This window comes from Nycticebus coucang, chromosome 15 (assembly GCF_027406575.1).
Source record: "Nycticebus coucang isolate mNycCou1 chromosome 15, mNycCou1.pri, whole genome shotgun sequence".
Lineage (NCBI taxonomy): Eukaryota > Metazoa > Chordata > Mammalia > Primates > Lorisidae > Nycticebus > Nycticebus coucang.
This window is the reverse complement of record NC_069794.1, coordinates 72,593,478-72,620,985: the sequence shown is the minus strand read 5'-3', so window position 1 is coordinate 72,620,985 and position 27,508 is coordinate 72,593,478. Positions and strand designations below refer to the sequence as shown.

The following is a 27,508-nucleotide window of genomic DNA, read 5'->3' as shown; positions in this document are numbered from 1 at the left end:
GATCAAAGTCTCAGGCAGGCACACAGGGCTCTCAACAGCATCTCAGTTTCAAGGGATGCTGAAAGTTATCCAGTGAAGGCATTTAACTTTTTTTTTTTTTTAATTGGAAGAAAGTGAATGCCTGACAAATATTTAGCGATTTTATTATTAAAAAAAATAAAATTATTATTTTATTTCAAATAATTTCTATTCGAGAAAACTGAAATTTGTTGGGAGACAAGAATGGACGCAGAGCACGTGAGGTTAAGAACCCTTTGAAGGACTACTTTGAGATACCACCTAACCCCAGTAAGAGTAGCCCACATAACAAAATCCCAAAACCAGAAATGTTGGCGTGCATGTGGAGAAAAGGGCACACTTCTACACTGCTGGTGGGAATGCCCACTAATACGTTCCTTCAGGAAGGATGTTTGGAGAATACTTAGAGACCTAAAAATAGACCTGCCATTCGATCCTATAATTCCTTTACTAGGTTTATACCCCAAAGACCAAAAGCATAATATAACAAAGACATCTGTAACAGAATGTTTATTGCAGCCCAATTCATAATCACTAAGTCATGGAAGAAGCCCAAGTGTCCATCAACCCACGAATGGACTAGCAAATTGTGGTACATGTATACCATGGAATACTATGCAGCCTTAAAGAAAGATGGAGACTTTACCTCTTTCATGTTTACATGGATGGAGCTGGAACATATTCTTCTTAGCAAAGTATCTCAGGAATGGAAGAAAAAGTATCCTATGTACTCAGCTCTGCTATGAAGCTAAATTATAGCTTTCACATGAAGGCTATAACCCAACTATAGCACAAGACTATGGGGAAAGGGCCAAGGAAGGGGAAGGGAGGGGGGAGGTTTTGGTGGAGGGAGGGTAATGGGTGGGGCCACATGTACGGTGCACCTTAGAATGGGTACAGGCGAAACTTACTAAATGCAGAATACAAATGCCTACATACCGTAACTAAGAAAATGCCATGAAGGCTATGTTGAACAGTTTGATGAGAATATTTCAGATTGTATATGAAACCCGCACATTGTACCCCTTGATTGCACTAATGTACACAGCTATGATTTAACAATAAAAAAAAAAAAGAAACCTTTGAAGGAACTTTCTGATTTCTATGACTTTATAATAATGAAACTAAGGCCAAAGAAAGATATTTAGAGGGTGTTTGAAATCACTAAATAATCATGCAAAGCAATTAAATCGACGTTGCACTTTTTCTTTAAAGAGACCATGACATTTAAACTGCCCAGCTATTGTATTCAACATCCTCAAGACAAAGAGAAATTTGCTATAACAAACATTTGATGTATTTTTCAGAGAACTGTTTGCCTAACTAAGCAAACAACCTTAAAAGAGGATTAATCATTTTTAACATAAATCATTTAAAAATGAATTACAACAAATGAATTACTTCTGCTTTCTTGATCATCGCTCTGCCCTTTTCTGGGTCCCAGAATAATAATGAGAACGATTATCACCCTACTGAGTGGTATTAGAGAGAAAACCTTTGGAGTCAGTCGTTAGGATGAATAGATCTGCGGGCTCTACACTGAAAGGAACTGTACTACAGTGTATGTTGGGGTTCTTTTGGCTTTTTTTTGGTAGGTTTATAACTCCTCCCTGCTTGGCTGGAGGCCACCTTTCACTTCTTGCTGCCTCCGTTTCTCTGCTTCAACTGACTTCTTCCTTCTTTGCCAGTCCTCTTCACCATGGCTGGTTTGGCTCAGCATAGAGATGTTTGCAAAAAGAAATAAATGGTATAGGGTGTGGGGTGAGTGGGTGGGGGCATCCTCACAATGGAGAACTGGAGTGCAGGAACTTTGCAGGGGGAGCTGATTGAGTTTTGAGTTTTTAGCTGTTTACTGGGTTTCCATGTAAGCAACCTTTGACTGGAGATTATTTTTTGATAATATAATGAGATGGCATGATATTGACCAGAAAAAAAAAAGAGAGAGAAAGACACACACATACTAAAGAAGTTTAAGGCACTACAGACAATGGGAAGGAGGGGAGAAGAAGCACTAAACAGTATTGTCTACCAACCGTAAACAAGTGACTGGTGGAGGGAATCCTGCCTCAAAAACGTCAGAAGTGGGTCCTGGCTTGGAAATCTGACCTCAGCAGATACGGTCTGCTTTATCGGTGCTCTTTCTTGTGATCTCATTGTCTTCCTCTTTCCTACCCTGAAAGTTCTGTTTAGCCAGAAAGAGATGCATTTTTAAGACTTCTCTATAAAGAGCTCTTCACTGCTGCATTAGGTATTTGCTTAAAAGGCACAAAAGCACTCATCTGTTGCTGAAAAGCTCCTCAGAGTTAGGGTCCATAAACACAGCCATGCGGGCAAGCCTCTGGCTGGCCACTGAAAAGTCTGGAGACCACAGCCTATTTGAAAACCCTCAGTAAAGGGAGTCCTTAATTAGCACTGGGCTCGTCATGAGCTTTATGGACCCATAATGCAGGTCATCTAGGAACTGTTCTGGAAAGCAGCTCAATAAATATTAGCATACATGTTAGAACAACTCTGCTCCAGAAACTAAAACCATGCATGGGGCCAGTGTGTAACTCTAGCACTCTGGGAGGCTGACACAGGTGGACTGCTTGAGTTGAGGAGTTCGAGACCAGCCTGGGCAAGAGCAAGACCCCATCTCGACTAAAAATAGAAAAATTAGGCAGCTTTTGTGGTGGGCACCTGTAGTCCCAGTTACTCTGGAAGGTGAGACAGGAAGATTGCTTTAGCCGAAGAGTTTGAGGTTGCTGTGAGCTATGATGATGCCACAGCACTCTACCCATGGCAACAGAGTGTGACTCTGTTAATTAATTAATTAAAAACATGCATGCACAGAATAAAAATCACATACTGTTTCCAGCAAATGCAAAATATTTTTGGATTATATGTCCATGGCATCTCTCTGCATCTCCTTATGTAGACAATTACTCCATTCAGATTCAGCGAATGTTTAAGTATCCCAGGATGAGGGGAATACCAGGAATGGATTTCTTAGCTGCAGGGTTGAGCTGGCTAAAATACTCAGAAAAAAACTGAGGTCAACTTGGAACCTGCTCCAAGGAACTTGTTTCTCCTCATCCTCCTCGTCTTTATCCCATTTCTCTCTCTCTCCCCGCTCCCTTCTTTGAAGAAATCCTGAAATCCATATTGATTTCAAAATACTCCCAATTTATTTTCTTTTAAATTTGATTCATTTAAAATAGGTGTTTATCAGGCACTCCTACGTCAAGATAATTTAGCATTGCATGTCAAGAGAGAAAAATTTTAGTACCTTTGGAAATATAAACACACATGTGGCACCATATGTGCATAAATATGGCAAAGCACATTGCACTGATGGTGACAGCAGCACTGTCAGTGAGGACTGTCTGTCCTAGGAAGGAGGACAAGGCAGGACCCCCATCTTGTTGTCATCTACCTTAATTTTGTCCCTAATGATTTGTCACACCTGGGGAGGAGGGATCACCCTACCAATCTAGATTGGTGCCAACAGGGACAAAAGAGTCTCGAAGGTGACCTGACACAGCCTTAAGACTAATTATCATGTGGTTCACACCTGCCATGGGTTCTCAGAGAAGCTCAGGGGTGGTCCACCGGTGCAGTAAGACTCTGGTTCCAAGGTGGCCTCTGAACCATGAGGTAGTCCGGACACCTAGGCAGTATACAAGAGAACCACTGGCCATAGCCCTCGCCTCTTTGCCCTGGCAATAGAGGCCCATGTGCTGTCTATGGCAAATGTATCTTGCTCTTACTTTGTATACAAGTCTATATCTTGCTCTTACTTTGTAAACCTACCTTTCTGTTCCTCAATAAACTTTCTTCCATGCTTGCTTTACTTTGGGCAAGAGCATTCTAAGAACTGAGGACCCATGCAGCTGCCTAAAATCCTGACATTTTAAGAGAAAGGCAGCTGCCTTGAAGCTCAACAGTGTCATATGTAATAGGGATAACCTCAGAAGTCCAGCTGTAGGCCAAATAACTGTATAAGACTTTACTCAATAAAGTCATTTGAGCAATAAGAATAACACATGAAAAAATTACATCTGAAATGGAAAAAGGATCCAGTTGGGCACAGTGGCTCACATCTGTAATCTTAGCACTCTAGGAGGCTGAGGCAGGTGGATTGCTTGAGCGCTGGAGTTTGAGACCAGCCTGAGCAAGAGGGAGACTCCATCTCTAAAAATAGCTGGGCATTGTGGCACATGCCTATAGTCCCAGCTACCTGGGAGGATGAGGCAAAGGGATCACTTGAGCCCAAGAGTTTGAGGTTGCTGTGAGCTGTGATGCCATGGCACTCTATCCAGAGTGACAAAGTGAGACATTCATCTCAAAAAGGAAAAAAAAAAGAGAAAGGATTCAAAAGGGTATGAACAGTATAAGCACAGATAGTCTTTAAAAGTCAGTGGTATAGATTGAAAAAAGACTGAAAAGAAACACCTGAAAATGCTGTATTTTGTTTTTGTTTTAAAAGATTCTAATGCTGTGAATGTTTTGTTTAGGTGACCATTGGTGCCCTCCTCTTTTTCTCTATTAATGTTAAAAATTATCTTTACTGAGCAAATATTTCTTCTAAACTTTTATTTTGAATTTACTCTTATTTGTAATTTACAAGATATTTTAACATTCCTTTGGCAAATAATCATCTTTGAATAATGTGATTTACTACTTATTCATACAAAGAAGTGCTGTTTTTCGAGCACGTGAAGCCATGGAAAACTCCTAAATGGTTACAGGTCCACACAGTGATTAATCTGATCCCTTATCTCTCCAGAATCATGTGGCTTGTTTTACAAAGCCCCCCAAAACAAAGCAAACACCTAGGTTAAACATACTTAAATAAAGTTGTACTGGGTGAAAACCACTTTGAATGTTTTCAAAACCATGTGTTCTGACCACTATTTGTTCGTAAGTAAGTAAACATTGTTAAAAGATACTAAATCTGCATTTCTTATCAAACCCAAGGCAGGATATAGTTCTAAACTCTCTTATGTGCTCTTCACCATTTCTCTCCCACATTCTAAACAGGTGCTCACTACTAGGATTGAAGACACAGTGAGGATTGTGAGCCTGCAGCAGAGATTTCTGTATAAAGGGTGCCTTTTATTTATCTGCAATTTATAGGAGTATCACTAATCCACCTGGTGCCCTATGCTCAACCAGTCATTATTAAATTAATGCCATCAGAGATCTGGCATTAATAAAATCATGATCATAAATCCATTGTCACTGGGGGTGGGGCTTAGAGCTCCTCTGGTGAAGCTGGGGCTGGGGAAAGAGACCAGCCTAAGACAGGTTGTCTCTAGCCTCCCAGCTTAGCCAGACAACAAAGCTCCATGGCAGCCCCTTTCTTGGCATCTTTCATTGCTCACCTACCAGGGGAGGTGAAACACTGGCAAGACAAACATCAGAGTCAGATACAGCAGGAACTCCTCCCAGTGTAGGACAGCTCCCAACCAAACAGCAGTTCCTCCAAAGAGCATAGCTAAGTCAGGAACAAGGGGGGCAGAGGGCCTGTGGGGTGATCCTCTGAGAAGGCAGGCCAGCAGGGGAGGACAGTCATTACACAGCTTACTCTGATATACCCCATTACTGGATACTAGTTAATTTACTTCTATCCCAAACCTTCAGACATGGGCATTATTATCCCGTTTTCCAGAGACTACATGGACGCTCAAGGCCAGGAGACGATTTGTCCTTGTATCAGTCATCACTGCAAGGCTAAACCCAGGTGAGAATCCAAAACTTCTGGTAGCAGCCCTGCTGTGTGCTGCTACCCCATGGCCCTCACACACCTGTCCACAAGACTTCTTTTTTTTTTTTTTTTTTATTTGAGGCAGAGTCTCACTAGGTCGCCCTTGGTAGAGTGCTATGCTGTCACAGCTCATAGCAACCTCAAACTCCTGGGCTTAAGAGATTTTCTTGCCTCAGCCTCCCAAATAGCTGGGACTACCGGTGCCTGCCACAACGCCCAGCTATTTTTGTTGTTGTTGTTCTTGTAGTTGTCATTGTTGTTTAGCTGGCCCTGGCTGGGTTTGAACCTGCCAGCCTTGGTGTGCTTGTGGCTGGTGTCGTAACAACTGTGCTATGGGCGCCAAGCCGACACAGGACTTCTTAAGGCTGTGGCAACATAGAGTTAGGGATAGCAACACCTTGTTTTGAAATCTCTTCATGGAGAACACAGGTCTATCTTACAAAATGAGAAATTTGTGTTTCGACGTTTAAGCCATAGAGAACTTATTTGTTCTCTGATGAGTTTTCCGCAATCTCCAGTCACTCCCATCCCTGTGTGCATGAAGGGTCACCTGCATTGCTCTGCTCTGCTTTGAACCACAGCCTTTGCCAAATACCACCCCTTTGGGGCAGATGCCTGCTCCTCAAGATAGCAGCTCCACCCAAAACCAGAACTAAGCACCCCCAAAACATTACATGCTGGAAGGAGCAAGAAGATGAACCAAGAGACTGGAGACCGGCGGCTGCCAAACATTCCCTCAGGATGTCATCCTGCCCCTTGGGGGCAGTGTCGCTCCCTATCACAGGGAGGTAAGTTGCTGTCCTGGGTTATACTGGCCATAGATAAGTGTGGGAGTGGTGGGACCTCCTGGACAGTTGACAGAAACTTGAGAAGTTTTTCATCTTGTACTTTCTGTGAAGTTTGTTACTTGGTTTGCTTCCGGTATTATATTAATGTAAGGAACTGTATTTCCATTCATGTAAAACCATTCTTGTGTTATAACACTTAGCCTTCCTTTTTAAAGACTTGTTTACAGCTTGCTAAAGGCTGTCCATTTAGGGTGTGACCTATGTATGTCTTGGGGCAGCCTCAGAGGTAAACTGGGGTCTTCCTGGCAGCAGAGGCCTCGAGAGATGACAAATGAGAAGAAACCCATGCTGCCCTACTTCAGGGGGGCCACTGGTGCTACTGGGAAGCCTGCTACTTTCTCAAGTCAACTCGGGGCCACTGGTGCTACTGGGAAGCCTGCTACTTTCTCAAGTCAACTCGGGGCCACTGGTGCTACTGGGAAGCCTGCTACTTTCTCGAGTCAACCTCCCCTTCCACTCCCTGAGGGAATCTCAGTACCTGTGTTCTTCCTGGCTCCTGCCTCACCCTGAGTTCACAGCCACAGACCCCCACCCTCCTGCCACTGCCCACATAGTCCCTGTGGGCTCCTCCCTCCCAGATCCTCCTTCCCTGGCTCCCACAGGGCGCTTTCCCTCATCTGGGACCACCAGCTGCCACCTCTGCTTTGTTAGGAGGCCTTCCCCAACTGCTGGCTCACATTGCTTTTTCACACAGTTTCTTTTCTCTCATATAAAGTCAACCCCTTCCAACTGGATTCTTCTCTTCAACCTTCCATGACCTTTCAAATATCTAAGATGAAAGACATATCTAAGGCTGTGTCTTTCACTTAAAAAATGAAATAAAACAGCTCTCCCTTGCCCACAGAACTCCATCCTTCTGTCTCAGGCAAACATCGGGACAGAATTGTCCACAGTGGTAGTTTCCATTCTTCCCCTTACGTTAACTACTCTCTTTCTAATCTGACTTCCATTTCCACTACTGCCTAGAAGGGATCTTGCTGGTATCAGCACAGACTTCCCCAAGCACCAGGTCTGAAGAATAGCTCCAGTGTCCACTGCCTTGATCCGCAGACAGCATGTGAAGCTGCAGGACAGCGTTCTTCGACTTCTCTGGATGCTCTGTTTAGTTTCCTTTCCAAGGTGATCCTCCTCTAGCTGATACTGTAGGTCACAACTCAAAAGCCACTGCTGGGGAAAGCCGTCCCCAGCATCCCACATCACTGCCTGTCATACATTCTTAGATCTTACCAGGCAAAGGACATCACTGCCACAATTCCACATCTAGGTGTGGGGTACACAAATACTGCAAATAATTCAGAGTCATCATTGGACAACTCCCCTACTAGACTGTCAGCTCCACAGAGAATATGATTGAGGTCTGTCTGGTCTCCACATGTTCCTGACACCAGCTGGCACTTCACTTTCAGCAAGTAAGTGAAAGAAGGCCCCGCCTCCCAGGAGGATGGCATTGAACTAGCCCAATCAGATGCTCTCACGAAGGAGTGTGACCCAAAAGGACAGAGTTAGGCATGTGTTGAAAATGGAGACCCAGACAGGCCTACAGAGCTCAGGGCCTCCTGCTGCAGAGGGACTACAAGCCTCCAGACTCCAGAGTCTCTTGGGAATCCCAGAGAGGGCTACCCTGGCTTCTGGGAAGTTCCAGCTTCTCCTACTACCACATGTATCTGAAACAACATCCACTACTTGCATTAGCCTAAGTGGCATCACTTTCTTATAGCTGAGAGGCTAAATGGTAAAGGAACTTCTCAGGGGGTCGAAAAAACACTGAAATAGCGGCGCCTGTGGCTCAAAGGGGTGGCGCCTGTGGCTCAAAGGAGTAAGGCACTGGCCCCCCATGCCAGAGGTGGTGGGTTCAAACCCAGCCCCGGCCAAAAAAAAAAAAAAACAACAACACTGAAATAGCAGTTCTTTGTGGATGAGTTTAAAAAGCCCAAAGAAGTAGAAGAAATGAAAACATAAGGCACCTTACATAATTGCTCCAAAAGACTTTGAAATCTCTTTTGAGGAGATTAGTTGTATTCTGGAATTACTCCCAAGAACTGTGCCAAAGGCAGCAAACTTTTCCTCTTCAGAGATAAGGATTAATGCTCACTCAAGACCACCGGACTGTTGGGCCTTATGATTTGAAATGCTGTTAGCTGTGCACCCTGCATTTCTGACTTCAACAAGTAATTTTCTTTGCTTTCTAAAAAGTTTCATATGCGAAGAAATTTATATACATAAATCAAGCTCATTAATTTTCTTTTTAAAAATACAAGTGACTAAGAACTTCACAAGACACTAGAAGTTACAAGTAAGATCTACTTTCAAAGACAAACTGGTGATGTTTAAGGTTAGCCAGAACCCTGAAGTCAAAAAATTCCAAAGCCTCAGACTTTTGACTGCATTAAATGAAACTTAAACCCAAAAAATTAAAGAGAAAAAAACTTATAATACTTTCTCACTCCAAATTAGGCAATACTGGCCTCTTTACTAAATCTCTGTGCAGTAGTTTGGGATAAAGTATGTAATTGTAACTTGCCTTATTGACAAAATGATGGTTGAGCTCACCCACCAGCAAGACCAAGTCATCCGTTGCAATTGGCAAGAGGATATTTTTTTTTTTTTTTTTATTGTTGGGGATTCATTGAGGGTACAATAAGCCAGTTACACTGATTGCAATTGTTAGGTAAAGTCCCTCTGGCAAGAGGATATTTTCTTTTATGGGCTGTATAGCCACATAAAGAGGCTCCTTCAGTGTCTCTTACATGTTAGATTTTGAGAATTTTTGTTAAGCAATAAACGTTTCAACACATAGGACAGATTCGATGGCTTGGTTTAGCATAGGGAGGTGGTACAGTGTAGGGCAAGAGCACAATATCCAAAGTTAGACAGACTTGTCTAATCCGGGGAACACTGTCTGCCATTCATCAGCCAATAATGAAAAGGTATTAACCTCTCCTGCACAAATTGGGGCTGATGACAGGATTATTGAGAAAAGTTAAGTAAAGCACCCGCATTGTGACTAACACATGGTAGGCATTCAGCATTGCACTTGTTAACTGCAGTGAAGTATTTGGTGAATGTTTACCTATTATAAAAATGAAGATCAACACACCGTTTTTTATAAAAGTTGAAAGTCTTCTAACTTTTTTTGTTTTTTTATAACTTTATTTTATTTTATTTTATTTTGTTGTTGTTGTTGTTGCAGTTTGGCTGGGGCCGGGTTTGAACCTGCCACCCTTGGTATATGGGGCTGGCGCCCTACTTACTGAGCCACAGGCACCGCCCAGTTTTTTTATAACTTAAAATGAAGAATAGAAAGTAATGCGTTTGGGTAAAAAACTACAATAACATGGACTGCAACATTCCATGACATTCTTGGGAAGAGAAGTACCTTATCAAATGATGCAATAACTTTCCATCAGTTCAGAAGGGGACTTTTGTCACAGAAAGAAGTATAGAACAGGTCCCATGCATTAGAAATTATATGAAAACAATGTTGCCCAAAAAGGCCTGAAGGACAAAGTCCCTTGCCTTCCCCATCCTCCACCTGCACTTAGCTGCTTCTTGTGTTCCTTGAAGCCCAGCTCACCAAGGTCCTGCTAAGACACAGACAAGCATGCCTGCCAGAGCAGGCGCCCACCTGCTGCTTCCCTTCCTGTCCCATACCAATGGGTGTTCTTTGGTCAGGTTTATACTTAGCATTAAGAAAAGTGAGCAGCCACTTTTCTACGTATTCAAAGTCAATGACGATTAATACCTTTTGTATCTAAGGAAAATACATGGTCAAAAAGATTAATGTTAACATAAAGAGGAAAAGGCACAATTTTGTCACTTACAGTTGTACCTCGAGCATGCCTGAGTTCTCTCTCTTCATTTATTTGTGAAATGAAAAAATGAATGAAATAAATAAAATTCCACTCAGTGACACATTTTAACAAGGACAGGTGATTTACAGAGAGGAACTTCTCTGGAAAGGCAGAGATGCCACTAGATGGTTGTGTCTGGGGACTAAAAAGGGAAAACCCAGGAATTCACGGGGCTGAGGTACAAAGACATTCCAGGTTAAGATCTGGACCTCTTAGTTCATTGGCATTTCCTGCCTGATCCATCTAGAGAGAAAGATAAAGATGTAAGTGGAGCCGAGCAGCGGCATTTCACTTCGAGATTCAAATCAAGGGACACAGTTTGCTGATGGAGGAGCACAACAAAAGGGCTTTATGTCCAGCTGAAAGTTTGATAAAAGGGTACACACTGTAAACCCCACAGGGACAGACAGATTTTGCTCCATTTGCCAACCGAAGAAAGGCTTAAAAATTAAAAGAAAAATTTTAAAGTCCCATTGTCCCTTCTGCTCTGTTTGCGCAGCATTCACTCACAGTGCGGTTCGTAAGGTGGCGGAGGGTCTCCACAAGGCACACACTCCATGTCTTGAAAACCAACAAGTTTTGTCTTCCTATAAAATCTAGAAGAGAAGGGAAAACAACCCTTGTTAGCTCTTTCATCGAAGCTTACAGTTGGAGCAAGTAAGTCTTATGCTATAATTACCAGCACTCTCTTACCAGTTCTACAGCTCAGATGAAAAAGGTGCCCAAAGGCTTAAATGTAACAATGTCTTAGACTCATTCTTGGAGAGCCTTTATGAGCAGGTGGTGAACACTTAGGAAATATCAATTCCACTAAACGTAACTTCACAGATTCTCCTCAACCCACACTTTCTCTATGTTGGACTGGGGTTACCAGCGAGGAACTACAAAATCAGTGGTCTCTGGTATTTCTTTTATAATTTAAACTGCAAAACACCTTATAAAGTGTTTTTTATTTGGAATTATGGGCCCCCAAATAAAGAAAACCCTAAGAGCAATAGAAAAATAAAGAGAGACACTAAAAAGTTCTTGATATGAGGATCTTTCTAAGGCATGACAAGAAACCCAGGAGGCACAGTAGAAGTTTTGATCACACACACAAAAAAGAAAAGAAAAGAGAAGAAAGGAAAGAGAAGAAAAGAAAGGAAAAGAAAAGGAGTTAAAGACACTTGAAGATCAAAAGTAAACAAAGCATCATCAACAGAGTCAATGGGCACATGAAAACTGAAAACTTACTCTAATTAAAGTATTATCTATATCTTAAGTCTATGAGGTAAAACATAAAATTCATGATGATGAGGCTTGGCACCTGTACCACAGTGGTTATGGAGCCAGCCACATACACTGAGGCTGGTGGGTTCGAACCTGGCCCTAGCCAGCTAAATAACAACTTCAACAAAAAAATAGCAAGACATTGTGGTGGGTGCTTATAGTCCCAACTACTTGGGAGGCTGAGGCAAGAGAATAGCTTAAGCCCAAGTGTTGGAGGTTGCTGTGAGCTGTGATGCCACAACACTCTACTGAAGGTGACACAGTGGGACTCTGTCTCAAAAAAAAAATGATCATGGAAGTGAAATATAATGTTTTTCATTATAATTGAAAAATAGGCAAAGAACATTCATTCTCAAAAGAACATTGCATAATTTCAAAATTGAAACTAAAAAGCACAATGGAATTAAAAAATTTTTAAATTTAAGATGAAAATGTTTAACTTCATTATTAATCAAGCAAATGTAAGTTGAAGTGAAAACTACATCATTTTTACTTGGAAAATTGGGAAAGCACTGGTGTGAGCATTGGCAAATAGGCATATGTATAAATTGCCACTTTTAGTAGGGCAGTTTTTTTTTTTTTTTGGTTTTTTTGGCCGGGGCTGGGTTTGAACCCACCACCTCCGGCATATGGGACCGGCGCCCTACTCCTTGAGCCACAGGCACCGCCCAGTAGGGCAGTTTAACAATGTGTTATGGGAACTCAAGAAAATAGTTTACATTCTTTACCTAGTAATTTTGTATGTAAGAATTTATCCTAAAAAATAATCAACTCCATAGAAGCAGGAAAAGGGAAAAGGGAAAAGAATACAATCATAGCATTACTTATAAAAGAAAAAAGCTAATTAGGCACAATCTTTCATGTCCAACAGTAAAAATAGCTAAGCAGGGCAGACCCAAGACAATGGAATATACAATGGCCTTAGAAATGGTGATTCTAAGATCTACCATACACATTTTTTTTTTCTTTTTTTGCAGTTTTTGGCTGGGGCTGGGTTTGAACCCACCACCTCTGGCATATGGGGCTGGTGCCCTACTCCTTTGAGCTACAGGCACTGCCCTACCATAAACATTTTTTAAACATTACATGAAAAAGAGAAGTGTATATGATTCTGTTTTGTACATACATCCACTTTCATATGGATTCTTTTAGATTATTTACCAATGCAAATAAAAATATTTATGTTTATATATTTGTAATGAGAAACATTTAGAAGATATTATATACTACATATTAACAGTGCCTATGATGGGAATTCAAGTGAGGTTTCTAGTTTTCATATACAAGGTGAGACAACTAAGATCACAAACTCATTCTAGAAAAAGTGCTACATACCTCCTTGCCAAGTATCACTACAGTCACTTTTGAAATACTCCCCTTAGGAAGCTCTGCACCAATGCCAAGAGTCTAGTCCACCCTTCAAAGCACTTTTTGTATGTTCTTGAACTTAATGGTCAGACCTTCTACAATGACAGCTCTGGTGGCCATTCTAGAAAAAGAGTTCTAAAATTGCTTTGAACGGTGGACTAGGCAATTTTTTTAGGATGGGTTTGAGAACTTACTGTCTGACCTTGTATGTAATGTCTAACTTTTATATGCCCAAAACTAACTTACAGATGAAGTTGATAGAGGACAGGTAAATGCAGTTATTTTGTAAAATTGCATAATGTAGTAGCAAATATATATAATTTATGGCAGAAGCAAAATTTGCATTTGAATCTTCTGCTGACTAGATATATACAATTCTACTTTCTATTTTTATTTGACTATGGAAATTTGTCCAAAGGATATGTAATAAGTGACTTCCCATTAGTTATTAATAAAATTTTTCATTGTGTAATTTATAAGGTAAAAGTGAAAAAGAACAAAGGTGGAGTACTCACACTTCCTGACTTCAAAACATGTTACGAAGTTATAATAATCAAAATAATACAGCACTGGCATAACGACAAATAGATCAATAGAATAGAAAAAAAGTCTAGAAATAAACTCTATCACATTTAATGATTTTTGATATGTGTGTCAAGAACACTCTCTAAGGAAAGAATAGCTTCTTTATGAAATGTTGATGAAAAAACTGGATATTCACATGCATCTGGACCCTTCTCTTATACAATATAAAAAAATTAACTCAAAATGGACTAAAGACTTAAAAATAAGACCTAAAACTATATAACTCATAGATGAAAACATAGGGGAAAACTTTTATGACACTAGTTTTGATGATGATCTCTTGGATTTGACACTAAAAGTACAGGTAACAAAAGCAAAACTTGGCAAATGGTACTACACCAAACTAAAAACATTTGTGTATCAAAGGATAGTTTACAGTACAAAGAGCGACAATGTTACCTACAGAATGGGAGAAAATATTAGCAAATCATATGTCTGAAAAGGGGTTAACTAGCTATAATATATAAAGAATTCCTACAACTCAACAGCAAAAATATCAAACTGATTTTGAAATAAGCAAGGGACTTAAATAGACATTTATCCAAGATAATATACACACATGGCCAATACACATGTTAAAAGATGTTCAACATTTCTAATGATTAGGAAACTGAAAATCAAAACCACAAAGAGGTATCACCTCATACCCATTAGGATGGCTGCTATTAAAAAAATAATAAGTGAACAAAAAATAATAAATGTTAGTGAGGATGTAAGAAACTGGAATCCTTGTGCACTACTGCTGGTGGAATGTGAAATGGAGCAGCCGCTGTGGAAAACAGTATGAAAGTTCCTCAAAATACTAGTAGAATGACGATATGATCCAGTAGTCTCACTTCTGGGTATATATCCAGAAGAATGCAAAGCAGGGTCTTGAAGAGGTATCTGCCCACCCATGCTCATTGCAGCAATACTCAAGATAGCCAAGAGGTGTAAGAAACACAAATGTCCATTGATGAACGAATTAATAAACCAAATATGGCATGTACTTACAATGGAGTATCATTCAGCTTAAGAAGGAGGGAATTCCTGGCACATGCTACAACATGCGTGAACCTTGAGGACACTGTGCTAAGGGAAACAAAGCAGTCATAAAAAGACAGATACTGTAGGACAGATCCTTAGAGTAGAAAAATTCAAAGACACAGAAAGAAGGGTAATTAGCAAAGGCTGCAGGGTGGGGAAAAAGGAGAGTTAGTATAGAGTTTCAGTTTGGGAAGCTGAATGAGTTCTATAGATCTCTTCCACAACAATGTGAATATACTTAAAACAACAGAACTTTACACTTAAAAAAGGTTAAGATGGAGGTGCTGTTCCCACTACTGATGCCTCTGCCAGTGTTTGCGCTGCTGACGGGGCCAGGCTCTAAGCTGCCCGCTGTGTGCATCTGTGCTAGCCCCAAGCGGCCGGCCAAGTCAGTGCTCTTCCACAGTGCGCTCTGGCGCGCTGTCTGGCTGGCTGGGCGAGATGAGCACCAACACAAGGGACCAGTGCAGGTGACCCAGGTAGAGAAAGATATGGTAATGATGTTAATGGACGGCTCTCTGAAGCAGGTGACCCCGGAGGGAGCACCAGTCCGGGGCCTTTGCATACAGGAGATCCCTATGACCGAGGCAGTGGAAGCTGTGGCTATGGTCAGGGGTCAGCTTCAAGCTTTTTGGAAGCATGGAGTGCAGGTGTGGGCTCTAGGCTCTGACCAGCTGCTGCAGGAGCTGAGAGATCCCACCCTCACTTTTCGTCTGCTTGGTTCTCCCAAGCCTGTAGTGGTGGAGACACGCCCAGCAGATAATCCAACATCCAGGAATGAGTACCTAGGAGGGTGTTAGGAACTAGTCACTACATCTGCCTCGTCAACAGACACACTAGTGGTCATGACTCGTCCTCGTAAAAAAAAAAAAAAAAAGGTTAAGATGGTAAATTTTATGTTGTGTACTTTCTGCCGCAATAAAGCAAATGCATACACAGTAGAAAAAATAAAAATCATAAAACAATATAAGAGTTTTCTTACTTTAAGATGTATGTCTTACTAAACATTATAACATGCGCAGACTAATATTTATTTATTCTTTCAGCCAGAAAATTTGCCAAATTATATATTACTAAATTAAATATTGACAAAGTCTAAAATAATTTTTTATACATAAAAATCGCTTTTATGTAAAAAAACAAAGTGAAAGAAGTAATATCTAACATTCTCTACAGATACAAAAATGCATCCTTTAAAACTTTTTAAAAATCAGGGTATTAGGAATCAAATGTAGATGTTAAGTTTTTAGTTTAAAAAGCCACCACTAAATTATAATTGAACTTGAAGATGAAGACCCAGAAATTAGAGTTTTAAGATAAGCTATAAGGTGGGAGGCTGAGATGGGTGGATTGCTTGAGTTCAAGAGTTCTAGATCAGCCTCAGCAAGAGTGAGATCCCATCTCTAAAAAATAGCCTCCCTAGCTACTTGAGAGGCTGAGGCAAAAGAATTGCTTGAGCCCAAGAGTTTGAGGTTGCTATGAGCTATGACACCATGGCACTCTACCAAGGGTGACAAACTGAGACTCTGGCTCAAAAAAAAAAAGAAAAAAAAAACCCACAAACAAACAAACAAACAAAAAAAAACGATAAGCTATAAGTCTTTTGAAATTTATTTTTTTGTTTGTTTGTTTAGACTGCTGTGGTTTGGGGGACATAGAAATATTTGCAACTCACAAACTTTAAAAAATAAAATAAAACAGAACAGAGATATTATACAAGATGTCTGGTTAAACTGGTTTCTATAGTTTAATGTTAAATTTTACTTGGGGATTTTAGATAGCTAGTGCAAAAAGACAAAAGAAAACCACACCGGATTTTCTCAATCACTGCCTGATGAAAGGCAGCATATAAATACATCTTATAGAAGCAAATTTTTACCTGACAATGAATTTAAAGATGAATTTTTAATTGCACTGGATCCATATAGCACCAGTTAGCCTAATGAACAGTGAATTTGAAAACTGCTATTTTAAGAAAATACAGTTATGACTCATTAATTCTTTAATTAATGACCACATTTATGCAAAGAGATGGCACACCACAGTCCAGCTCTGGTTTTATAACGACCTCAATTAACAAGCAGTTAATTTGAAGGCAGTTACCAGGGTCCTGGGTATCACAAACAAGTCAGGTCGAATTTTCTGAAGTGCATCTGTGAGATCCTGAAGGACACCTTGGTTCTATCCTGTACTTTTGCTAACTTCTTGCTCGGTATGGGTTGGTCAGCCTGCTGTTCCTGTTTCTCAGCAATCCACAGTGATGGCCCATATGAAACTGAACAAATACTAACAATAGGATGAATCATCAGGATAAGAGTCTAGATCTCATGAACAGTGACGTGGTTACTAGGGAGCACCCTAGGACCAGAGGGAGAGGTGAGCACAAGGATGAGAAAACGGACCAGGGTAATGCAGGCAGTTTTCAGAGCAGGGGGTAAGGGTGCTGGGGGCAGAGGCTATCCTCTTGCTTAGTCCTCAGTCATGGAAGCCCCTGGGTGAGGCTTCTCAGTGAAATCATATACCTTCCTAAGCATGGGGCTCAGTAGAGGGGCTGCTAGGTGAATTCCAGCGCCTTGATTTACAAGCTGGGTGAACTTGGGCATTTATTTACTCTGAACATCAGTTTCCTCCTTTGTAAAGAGGGATGATACTAATCCCTGCTTTCCAGAGTGCTCGGCACGTAAGTAAATGCTCAATAAATGTCAGCTATCACTAGAAGCAACGGAATGCTGGCTAGGGCCAGGCTATTCTTTGAGGGCTGGCGTCCAGTTTCCCTAAGAAGGCTCACCTATGGGCTCCCTCCCCTAGGGGATGAGAGGCCAGCAGAGGATGCTGGAGGTCTCCTGAAAAAGTTGGTCAAAGCTTTCACTGACCTGCCCAAACCATTAATTTGCAATAATGCCCACCATTTATTTAGTGCTTCTTATGGCCTATGAACTCTGTTAAGCACTTGACATGACTTACATTTTTAATCCTTTTAAGAATTCTGTAAGTTGGTATCCTTATGCGATGATCATTTTATAGGTTAGAAGAATGCATGTCAGAGAAGTTAAGTGACTGGCATAAAGTCATTGAATGTATCTGGGAATAAGGAGACTCTTGAATCCACTCTCTGGAGTCACTCAAATTATGGACACAGCAGACAGACAATGTGCACACCCCCCCTGCTACTGGCAAGGAAGCAGCTGATGTCCTCCGGGGTCTGAGCCTTGAGGAAGCAGCAGGTCCCCATGAGAGTTAGGCTGAGGCCACAGGAGGTGGCCCAGAAAGAACAATGTCCAGCTTTTGGCATCATTTTTCCAAAAATGCATTTTGCTCATTTCCCTCTACCTCTGTTTTCCTGTCTGCAAACTGAGTTTTAACTATTTGCCTTCTTCACAGAAATATAGTCAAGCTGGGAGAGTACTTTTAAAACTTGCCACAAAGCCTTGGGTAAAGTCCCTGTATAATTATCGTCTGCCTCATACACTAAGAAAGTACCCAATGTATTCAGCCCTACTATGAGACTAATTTAGGGTTTTCACATGAAAGCTATAACCCAGTTACAACCTAAGAATAGGGGGAAGGGGGAAAAGGGGGGGAGGGAGGGGGAGGTGGGTAGAGGTTAGGGGATTGGTGGGATTACACCAGTGGTGCAAATTACAAGGGTATATGTGAAACTTGGTAAACGGTCTGTGAAGCTAGTGAATGATGCCCCATGATCATATCAATGTACACAGCTATGATTTAATAAAAAAAAAAAGAAAATAAAAAAAAGACTGGCTTAGAAAGGGTGGAATTTTAAACTAATCACACAAATAAACTCTGAAACATCATTCAACTGTCTCTTCATTTATCACTTTCCCGCACCTAAGTATTTACTTAAGAATGAACAAACATTGTAGAAACTAAAGCAGACAGATCACATGATGACTGGGGTGTGGCATGAGGACCCAGGCAGGGCACACATCTGGGGGAGACCAGCTCTCACACCCCAGTGGGGTTTCTGTAAAAACCCAAAAGATGACCAAGTAGAGTCCTTGGTTGCGCTCCCCCTCACCCCCCGACCTCTCTCTGGACACTGCCTACTTCCGTCTGTACACCCCTGGGAGACCTCCTCTTCCTCCCTCCCCCAAAGGAACAGAGTAAATGTGCATGGACACATTTCATCAGAGAACAGAAGAAAACGGTGATAGGTCATTTGCATTCAGTTCACGTTCCTCAGTTTGATCTGTACAAGATCCAAACATCAGGTAATGATATCACAGGTCTGAGATTATAGGCCATTGCTTTTTTTCTAAAGGACAGATTTATTGAGATATAATTCACATACCATACAATTCACTCATTTAAAGTGTACGAAGTAATGATTTTTAGTATATTCACAGTGTTGTATAACTACCCACAGTCAATTTCAGAACATTTTCATCACCCACAACCTTTAGCAATCCTCTCCCATTCTTCTCAACCCTCTGCAGCTCCCGGCCCTCGACAACCACTAATTTACTTTCTGTCCTACTGTGGACATTTCAAACAAATGAACTGATGTAATACGTAGTCTTTTGTGACTGGCTTTTTTCACTTACCATAATGTTTTCTAGGTTCATCTAAGTTGTACTATGTGCCAAAATTTCCCTCCTTTTTATTGCTGAATAATATTCCATAGGTTTTTGTTTTTGTTTTTTTGAGACAGAGTCTCACTTTGTCACCCTTGGTAAAGGTATGGTGTGATAGCTCACAGTAACCTCAAACTCTTGGGCTCAACTGATCCTCAAATTCTTGGGTTCAAGTGATCCTTTTGCCTCAGCCTCCGCAGTAGGGACTACAGGTGCCCACCACAATGCCTAGCTTTTTTTTAGAGACAAGGTCTTACTCTTGCTCAGGCTAGTCTTAAACTCTTGAGCTCAAGCAATCCACCCACCTCGGCCTCTCAGAGTGATGGGATTACAGGAGTGAGCCATGGCGTCCGGCCTCAATATTCCATTGTTTGAATATACTAATTCTATTTGGTTTGCCCATTTATCAGCTGATGGATATTTGGGCTTGTCTCAGTCAGTTTTGTGCAGCTACAATAGAACATCACAGAATGGGTAATTTATAAAGAACAAGCACACTTCTGGAGGCTGGAAAGTCCAAGATCAAGGCCCTAGTATCTGGTACCTGGTGAGGACTTTCTTGCTGTATCTTTGGAAGGGAGGAACACTGTGTCTTCACGTGGCAGAAGGTGGGAGGGCAAAAAAGGAACAAACTTCCTCCATCAAGCCTCTTAATAAAGACACTTGCATGAAGGGAGGAGTCATCACAACCTAATCACCATGTAAAGGCTGCACCCCTTATACCAGAACATTGGCCACAACAGGGTTGTTTTTGCTTTTTAGCTATTGTGTGTAACAGTGCTATAAACACTAATGTGCAGGTTTTGTGTGGACATAGGCTTTCAATTCTCTTGGCTATATGCCTGTAGAACTGTTAGGTCACTTAGTAACCATGCTTAACTGTTTAAGGAAATGCTAGACTGTACTCTTAACATTCTCCCCCACAGTGTGTGAAGGCTCCAATTTCTTCATAGCCTCACCAACATCTGTTATTGTCTGTCTTTTGGGGACAGCCATCCTAGTGGGGGTGAAGTATGTGGGTGTGATTTATATTCCCCTGATTATTAATGATGTTGAGCATCTTTTCATGTGTATATTGGCTATTTGTCAATGTTCCTTGGAGAAATGTCTATTCAAACCCTTTATTCTTATTTTAATTGGATTATATGTCTTTTTATTATTGAGTTGTAAGAGCTCTTCTCATATTTCTAGATAAGGTAGTCCCATATCAGATACGTGATTTGGCAGTATTTTTTTCTATTCTGTAAGTTATCTTTTCACCTTCTCAAAGCTGTCTTTGAAGCACGAAAGTTAAAGTCCTAAAGAGCTATTTTTTCTTTTCTTGCTTATGTTTTCTGGGGTTCGATGGCTACTTTTTACAGTTCCTTATGAGTTAGGTCTCCATTCAAGGTCATGCTTGACCCATCAGACTAGTTCCTACACTGTTTCTTCCCTTCAGGTCCAAAGCTTAATCTCTCTCTCTGGCATCAGTAAGATCCCTGCCCTCTGCCTGGCATCCAGTCAAAGAGTCTTTTGTTTGGTGCCTTAGAGGATGGACTCTGATGTTAGACTCACTAGATGTGAGTCCCAGCTTTGCCACATATACATTGCATGAATAACCCTAAACCTTGATAAGGTTCAGTTTCTTCATTTGTAAAACATCGTGAAAACTACAGAAAATAATTCATGCAGGGAACTTAGCCCAACATTTGGTACATCATAAGTAATAAATCATGCGGAGTGGCTCGCACCTGTAATCCTAGCACTCTGGGAGGCCAAGGCAAGTAGACTGCTTGAGTTCAAGACCAGCCTGAACAAGAGTGAGATCTCATCTCTACTAAAAAAAATAGGAAAAAAATTAGCTGGGCATTGTGGTGGCTACCTATAGTTTCTGGCAAGGCTGAGGCAAGAGATTGTATGAGTCCAAGCACGCCACAGCACTCTAGCCTGGGATAACAGAGTGAAACTCTGTCTCAAACAAAACAAAACACATAAGTAATAAATGCTTGTTGCTCCTGTAATGCTGCTGTTTCCCACCCTGTCTGCGCTGTGGCGCCTGCCAATCTGCTTTGTCTCCCTCCCCGCTCACCCAGGGGAGCAGTGCCTCTTCCCTGTCTTACAGATGTCACCTGGCTCTGAGGCCAGCTCTTCATCCAGACTTCATCCTCAACTGTCTGTTCTATCCCCATATCTTCTAGTGGTTACTGAGATGCACTTACAACTTTAGAATTCCTCTTCCTGGGCTTCACCTCAACCTAGCCCAGGGTAGCCCCTCCTCTTCATGGCCTGGCTGCCTTTTCGATGTGTGCAGTTAGGGCTTTCTGGTCCACACTTGCCTGCTCCCCCCACCGCCCCAACTGCTTCTCCTACTCCACCCTCCTGCCACCCTCTGCACCTCTTGGCAGCTTTCTACACACACCAGGTTCATGCCCACTTAAGCTGCCTCTGTCCACAGTGCTCTTCCCCACCTAGCTGCTTGGCTGAGTGCCTCAGCTCCTTCAAGCCGTTGCTCAGATCTCACCTTTGCAATAAAGCCTGTCCTGATTACCCAATTAATACCATAGCTTGTCTACCCATCACTATGGTGAGCATGCCTAATCGCCCTGGTCTACTTGAGCGTTTCTTTTTTCCATAGCAATTACCATCTTCCATTGTTCTGCATAATTTACTTCTTTGTTATTTAAGATTTAAATATTTTTTAAAACTCTGTAAGGCTATAAGCTTTACCTGAGCAGGGATTCTGCCTCTTTATTCTCTGACATTGCCCAAGTACCTAAAGCAAGGTCTACCAACCAGCTGCTGGGCAAATATCCACTGAGATGGACAAATGGTGGTGATGACTCACATTTCTCTGACATCCTCTTGTGAACATCACATATTACTGGCTGCCCTATGTGTTTCCTCTTTTGTGACCTGTCTGATAATTTCACCATTTTTCCAAGTTTTCTCTTTTTGTAGGAATTCTTTAGATCTCCATCTTTTGTTAGCAAGCTTATTCATCTGATTATAGTGCATGGCACATGGAAGGCACAGACAATCCAATGGTGGTGAATACTGACATAGGAAATCACAAACACAGGTGTCTTCTGGCTAATATCAGTGTGTGTTTGAGTTTGGATGGGAACAAGAAAACATTCCCTTTCAAAAGTTACTTAATTAAATAATTACTAGGGAAAGAAATCATCCAACTCACCCTGGCAAGCAGTCCCCACAGACAGCATCGCTGGTGGCTGAACAATTTGCCTTCTGAAAGCGGTTCACCAGTGCACAGTCCAGACACGGCTTACATTTCTGGAAACCCCAGTCCTCCTTGAACCTGTGCGGCCTACATGTCACACACTGTGCATCCTCCCCATAGCCGAAGCCACATTCCTGTGGGGATTAACAGGCAATAGAAAGCTATTTAGACCTTGCAAGCGTGAAAAAGGAAAGACCAGTGGGATGAAACAAAGACCTGGTATAATAATTACCAAGTGTCGCCTTCCTAGACACAAAGGCAGCTCTTTTAGCAAGTTCAAATGTGTCTTCCACTGCTAATAATCTCTCTTACTATGGTAAGTATACTTAATCATCCACTTTATTCAAGAACCCATGAGCATGGGAATAACAAAGGGTCTCTTGGGCTCCTACTGCTACATTATTGAGAGCGTATGGCAGAATTATGGCATTTTCTTCTTCTCCAATTAAGCCAGTCATGTGAATGCTCAGAGGCTAAAGCCAGGGAAACATTCAGATGCTTACTTTTCAAGGCAGAAAATAAGTACTTTGATATCAAGGGTGATACTTTAAAAAATGAGGATAATGGTATGAGAAATTCATAAGTATATGAGCCCAGAAACTCATCCAAGAGAGAGTTCCTTGAAATGTTTATCAATTTGCTATTTTCTGAGAGAAGAAAGAGTCTTATATATTAAAAGGATGCTAACTTCTTGTTGAGACAAAGCCTATGGCATTAAAGCCTGCATGCTTTTCTAGTTTTGGACATCAAAAATGTACTGTTCTCCAAGGACGGAAGAAACAGATGGCTCTTTGGCCTACAATGATCATTATCACAAGATCAAGAACTTAGTAAATTATAGCACATCACAGAATGTAATTATAATGCAATCATAAAAAGAATGATGTAGATAATATGCACGTGTTTAGGAAAGTTTAAAAAATAAGTTATAACAGAATTAGAAGTATAATCCCATCACTTACAAAAACTTTCACAGTAAGTACCAAGATTTGTTGGGTGCTTATTCTGTGCAGCAACTTTATTATTTTTAAAAATATGTATTTGGGCCGGGCACGGTGGCTCACACCTGTAATCCTAGCACTCTGGGAGGTCAAGGAGGGTGGATAGCTTGAGCTCACGGGTTTGAGCCCAGCCTGAGCAAAAAGGAGACCCCATCTCTACTAAAAATAGAAAAACTGAGGTAAGAGGATCACTTGAGAACAGGAGTTGGAGGTTGCTGTGAGCTATGATGCCATGGCATGACAGCTTGAGACTCTGTCTCAGAAAAAAAATAATAAAATAAAAAATAAAATAGTTCTTTGTTTATTTATTTTTTAAGGACAGGGTCTTGCTATGTTGCCTGACCTGGTCTTGAACTCCTGGGCTCCAGTGATCCTCCCATCTCAGTCCCCCAAATAGCTGGGACTATAAGTATGAGCTGCCATGCCCAGCTTATACTAAGAACTTTACACACATTATCTCAATAATCCAGACAGAGGAAGTGTTAGAACCAAGATTTGAACGTAAACAGGCTAATCCCAGAGTCAGAATTCATAACCACTACACCACCAGTTGTGTCAATGTCTCTCATATATACATTACACATCTAGGAAGACGTCCAGAAGATTCCATACTCACGTGTTAACACTGGCTGTCATACTTTGTCATACTTTGTGATGACTTCTATAGAACACCCGTCATTTAAAAAACAAAAACCAAAAACAGACAGTGGCTTAAGAGAAACGAGAGGGATATCCATGTTTATAGCAGGCTGAGCAAACCCACAAATGCGGGCTGGATGCTGCAGAGGTAGGGGACTCAGATGAAATCTCTAAGAGCCTCAAGTTTCTTCATTTATAAACCTCAGATATTAGAATGCAAGTTCCAGCTAGTTCAAAATTCCCATTTTCTTTTTTTTCAGATAGAGTTTACCTCTGTCACCCTACGTAGAGTGCCAAGTTGTAATAGCTCACAGCAACCTCAAACACGTGGGATCAATGGATCCTCCTGCCTCAGGAGTTGGGAGTATAGGCACCTGCCACAATGCCCAGCTAGTTTTTCTATTTTTAGTAGAGACAGGGTCTCACACTTGCTCAGGTTGAACTCCTGAGTTCAAGCTATCCATCTGCCTTGGCCTCCCAGAGTGCTAGGATTATAGGCATGAACCAGTGCACCTGGTCCAAAATTCCCATTTTCTATACAATTTATATATTTTAATTTCTTCATCCATTTTATATGCAAAGTCTACTAAGCAGTACTTATTGGAGAAAAATTAATTCAAAACCAACTTAATAAACTATTTGATAAAAGATTCTAAGTGTTCACTTCAATCTAGACTTACTAATTACCTCATTCACATTTTGGATGAGTAATACCTTCTTTCCTCCTCTCAATTATTCTGCCTGTCTTTCAGATGTACTTCTTGAACACACACAAAGAACTGGGGAGAAAAAAGTGCAAGGTCAACCTCCTTAATCCTGAATGTTCGAGCTACACAATATTCTTCTAAACCAAAGGCACAGACAGGAGAAAGAGAGAAGCATTTGATTTAAAGAACTGATTCACAAATTAGTGTCTTTAAAATCACTAACAGAAACTATGTCTTTGAGGGGAAGGTAGGTCAGTACAATAGAATTATGAGGCGTTTTTCAATTTTTATAATTCCACAGTGTGTAATTTAATTTTTGCAAAAGCATCCATTACTCCTGTAATCAGGAAAACAATCAAAACACATATTCAAAAAGAATTTCTTTGGACATGTGCTAGGTCTTTGTGGGGAGGTCATTGTTACTCTGGCTCTGCACTGGAACAGCTGTGTTTTTGCTGAGCACTTTAGTTGCTGAGAGAGCTGTGTGCATGCAAAGGCTTTCTGTAAGTACGGAACAGAGCCTCCCACTCCCAGAGTCTCCCGGGATCAAAGCGAGGTGCCTGTGACATTCTGGGGGTGGGCCACACATTGTTCACACGATCTGCATGTCAAAGGTTCATGCACGAGCAGAGTGTTTCAAAATCATGCTTTTATCCAGGCAGCTTGAGACTATAAAACTCTTATGTACAAGTTAAAACATGACAAAGAAGGAAAGAAAAAAGGCGGAAAGCAGAATGGAAAACAAAGGGAAAGAGAAAGGAAAACGCAGAGAAAAAGATGCATTAACTGGGAGTATATATTGTCTACATTTTTTTAAAGTCAGGTTAATATAGGAGAAAAGGTATGTACTTTCCTACATTAGATCCAAAGTCACCTGAGTCTGAATGTCAACTCTGCCACTTATTGGCCAAGTTATTCTGGGCACTCTCTGACCTTCAGTCTCTTCATCTGCAAAAGGAAGATAATAATACCTCCCCTATAGAGTTCACGTGAGGAATAAATACATAAAGCCTCTAAATTCTAAATCAAACACAGAGTTAACATTCATTAAATAAATTTTACCTACAGATATTATTATTTTGAATTTTCTACAATCCAACAAACCAACTTCCCTTTTTTCTTTTCTTTTTTTTTTTTTTTTTGAGACAGAGTCTCACTATGTCAGCCTCAGTATAGTGCTGTGGCATCACATCTCACAGTAACCTCAAACTCTTGAGCTTAAGCAATTCTCTTGCCTCAGCCTCCCAAGTAGCTGGGAATACAGGTGCCCGCCCACCACAATATCTGGCTATTATTTATTGCAGTTGTCATTGTTGTTTTAGTTGGCCTGGGCTGGGTTCAAACCTGCCAGCCTTGGTGTATGTGGCTGGTGCTGTAACCACTGTGCTATGGGCACTGAGCCAAACCAACTTTTCTGATTCAAGTCTAACAAAGCTCCATCAGGAATCAAGGGGATGTTCAGACCTTGATTTCTTCTAGGTTACTTGGAACATACCACTTTGCATCTGAAACATTTTTATTGAATAAAAATATCTCCAAAATGAATTACAAATTTTTTTAACTAAAAAAGTTTTTGAAGCAGTTTACACAGTATACTCTCCTTGAATCCACTACTCATTGTGCTGTAATTCAAGCCCCCAGATCTCTGTGGGCAGTTTTACTGGTTTCATATCCCTGCCTGGCAGACAACTATCATTCCTCCCCCCAGCTGACTTTGTCTTCAACAATTCACTTCCTCTCTCCATTGAGAAACTAGATAAGTAAGTGATCCAACTAGAAATGAACTTAAAAGAAATCTAAATAGAAGTTTTGAAGCATTCATCTCTCTTGAAAACAAACTCCTAGTTTAGCATGGGGGTAGTGTTTGTATTTCTTTTCTTCATTCCTGACCATACTTAGACTTTGTATTGTACACAGGACCATTTTGACTATGTGTTTTCACCAAATCTTACTCTACGTCATTTACATGGCATTGTATTTTGCAGAATGAGCATTTCATGAAGGGATTTTTGTTCGACTGTCTTGGGTTCATTCTATACTGGATCATCAAATCATGTGTAGAAAGAAAACAAAACCAGGCTCCTATTTTGCTTTTGTTATCTGGATATCAGCCTACTACTCCCACTTAGAGTTGATATTGTTTTGGTGGCAGCAACAGTAATTTTCACTGGGGTGGGTTTAGGTAAGGGCTGAGATAAACCTTTGCATGCAGTTCTATTCACAAAATAATAAAATTTATGGAGCATATTCCAAACACTCTTCCTGGGAACTTTTATAGAGATTGCTTACTCAGGGAAATTCTATCTGAAATATATTTTCTCTAAAGTATTTGCCACTTTCAAATAGATAGTATTAGAAAATCAGTTCAATTTTTTTTTAAATTATTAAAAAACAGCTTTCAGGGTGGTGCCTGTGGCTCAGTTAGTAAGACACCCATCCCATATACCAAGGGTGGCGGGTTCAAACCCAGTCCCGGCCCAACAGCAACAAAAATATAGCCGGGCGTTGTGGCGGGTGCCTGTAGTCCCAGCTGCTCAGGAGGCTGAGGCAAGAGAATCACTTAAGCCCAGGAGTTGGAGGTTGCTGTGAGCTGTGTGACGCCACGGCACTCTACTGAGGGCCATAAAGTGAGACT

The 27,508-nt window shown here is 41.1% G+C and overlaps 1 protein-coding gene across 3 annotated transcripts in view; it reads right to left on the bottom strand.

Annotated features, from left to right (window-relative positions):
• The window catches only part of TNFRSF19 (TNF receptor superfamily member 19), a 120,147-nt gene that overhangs the window by 50,352 nt on the left and 42,287 nt on the right, over positions 1–27,508 (bottom strand). For 2 of the 3 annotated variants that reach the window (XM_053563883.1, XM_053563884.1), the window contains exons 4-5: positions 22,482–22,660; positions 10,977–11,062 (exon numbers count right to left, since the gene is read on the bottom strand). In XM_053563883.1, coding sequence (XP_053419858.1) covers positions 10,977–11,062; positions 22,482–22,660 — 265 coding nt within the window. Of the gene's footprint in view, positions 1–10,976; positions 11,063–22,481; positions 22,661–24,853; positions 24,948–27,508 lie in introns of those variants that run through there. The other variant, XM_053563885.1, reaches the window with a different exon arrangement.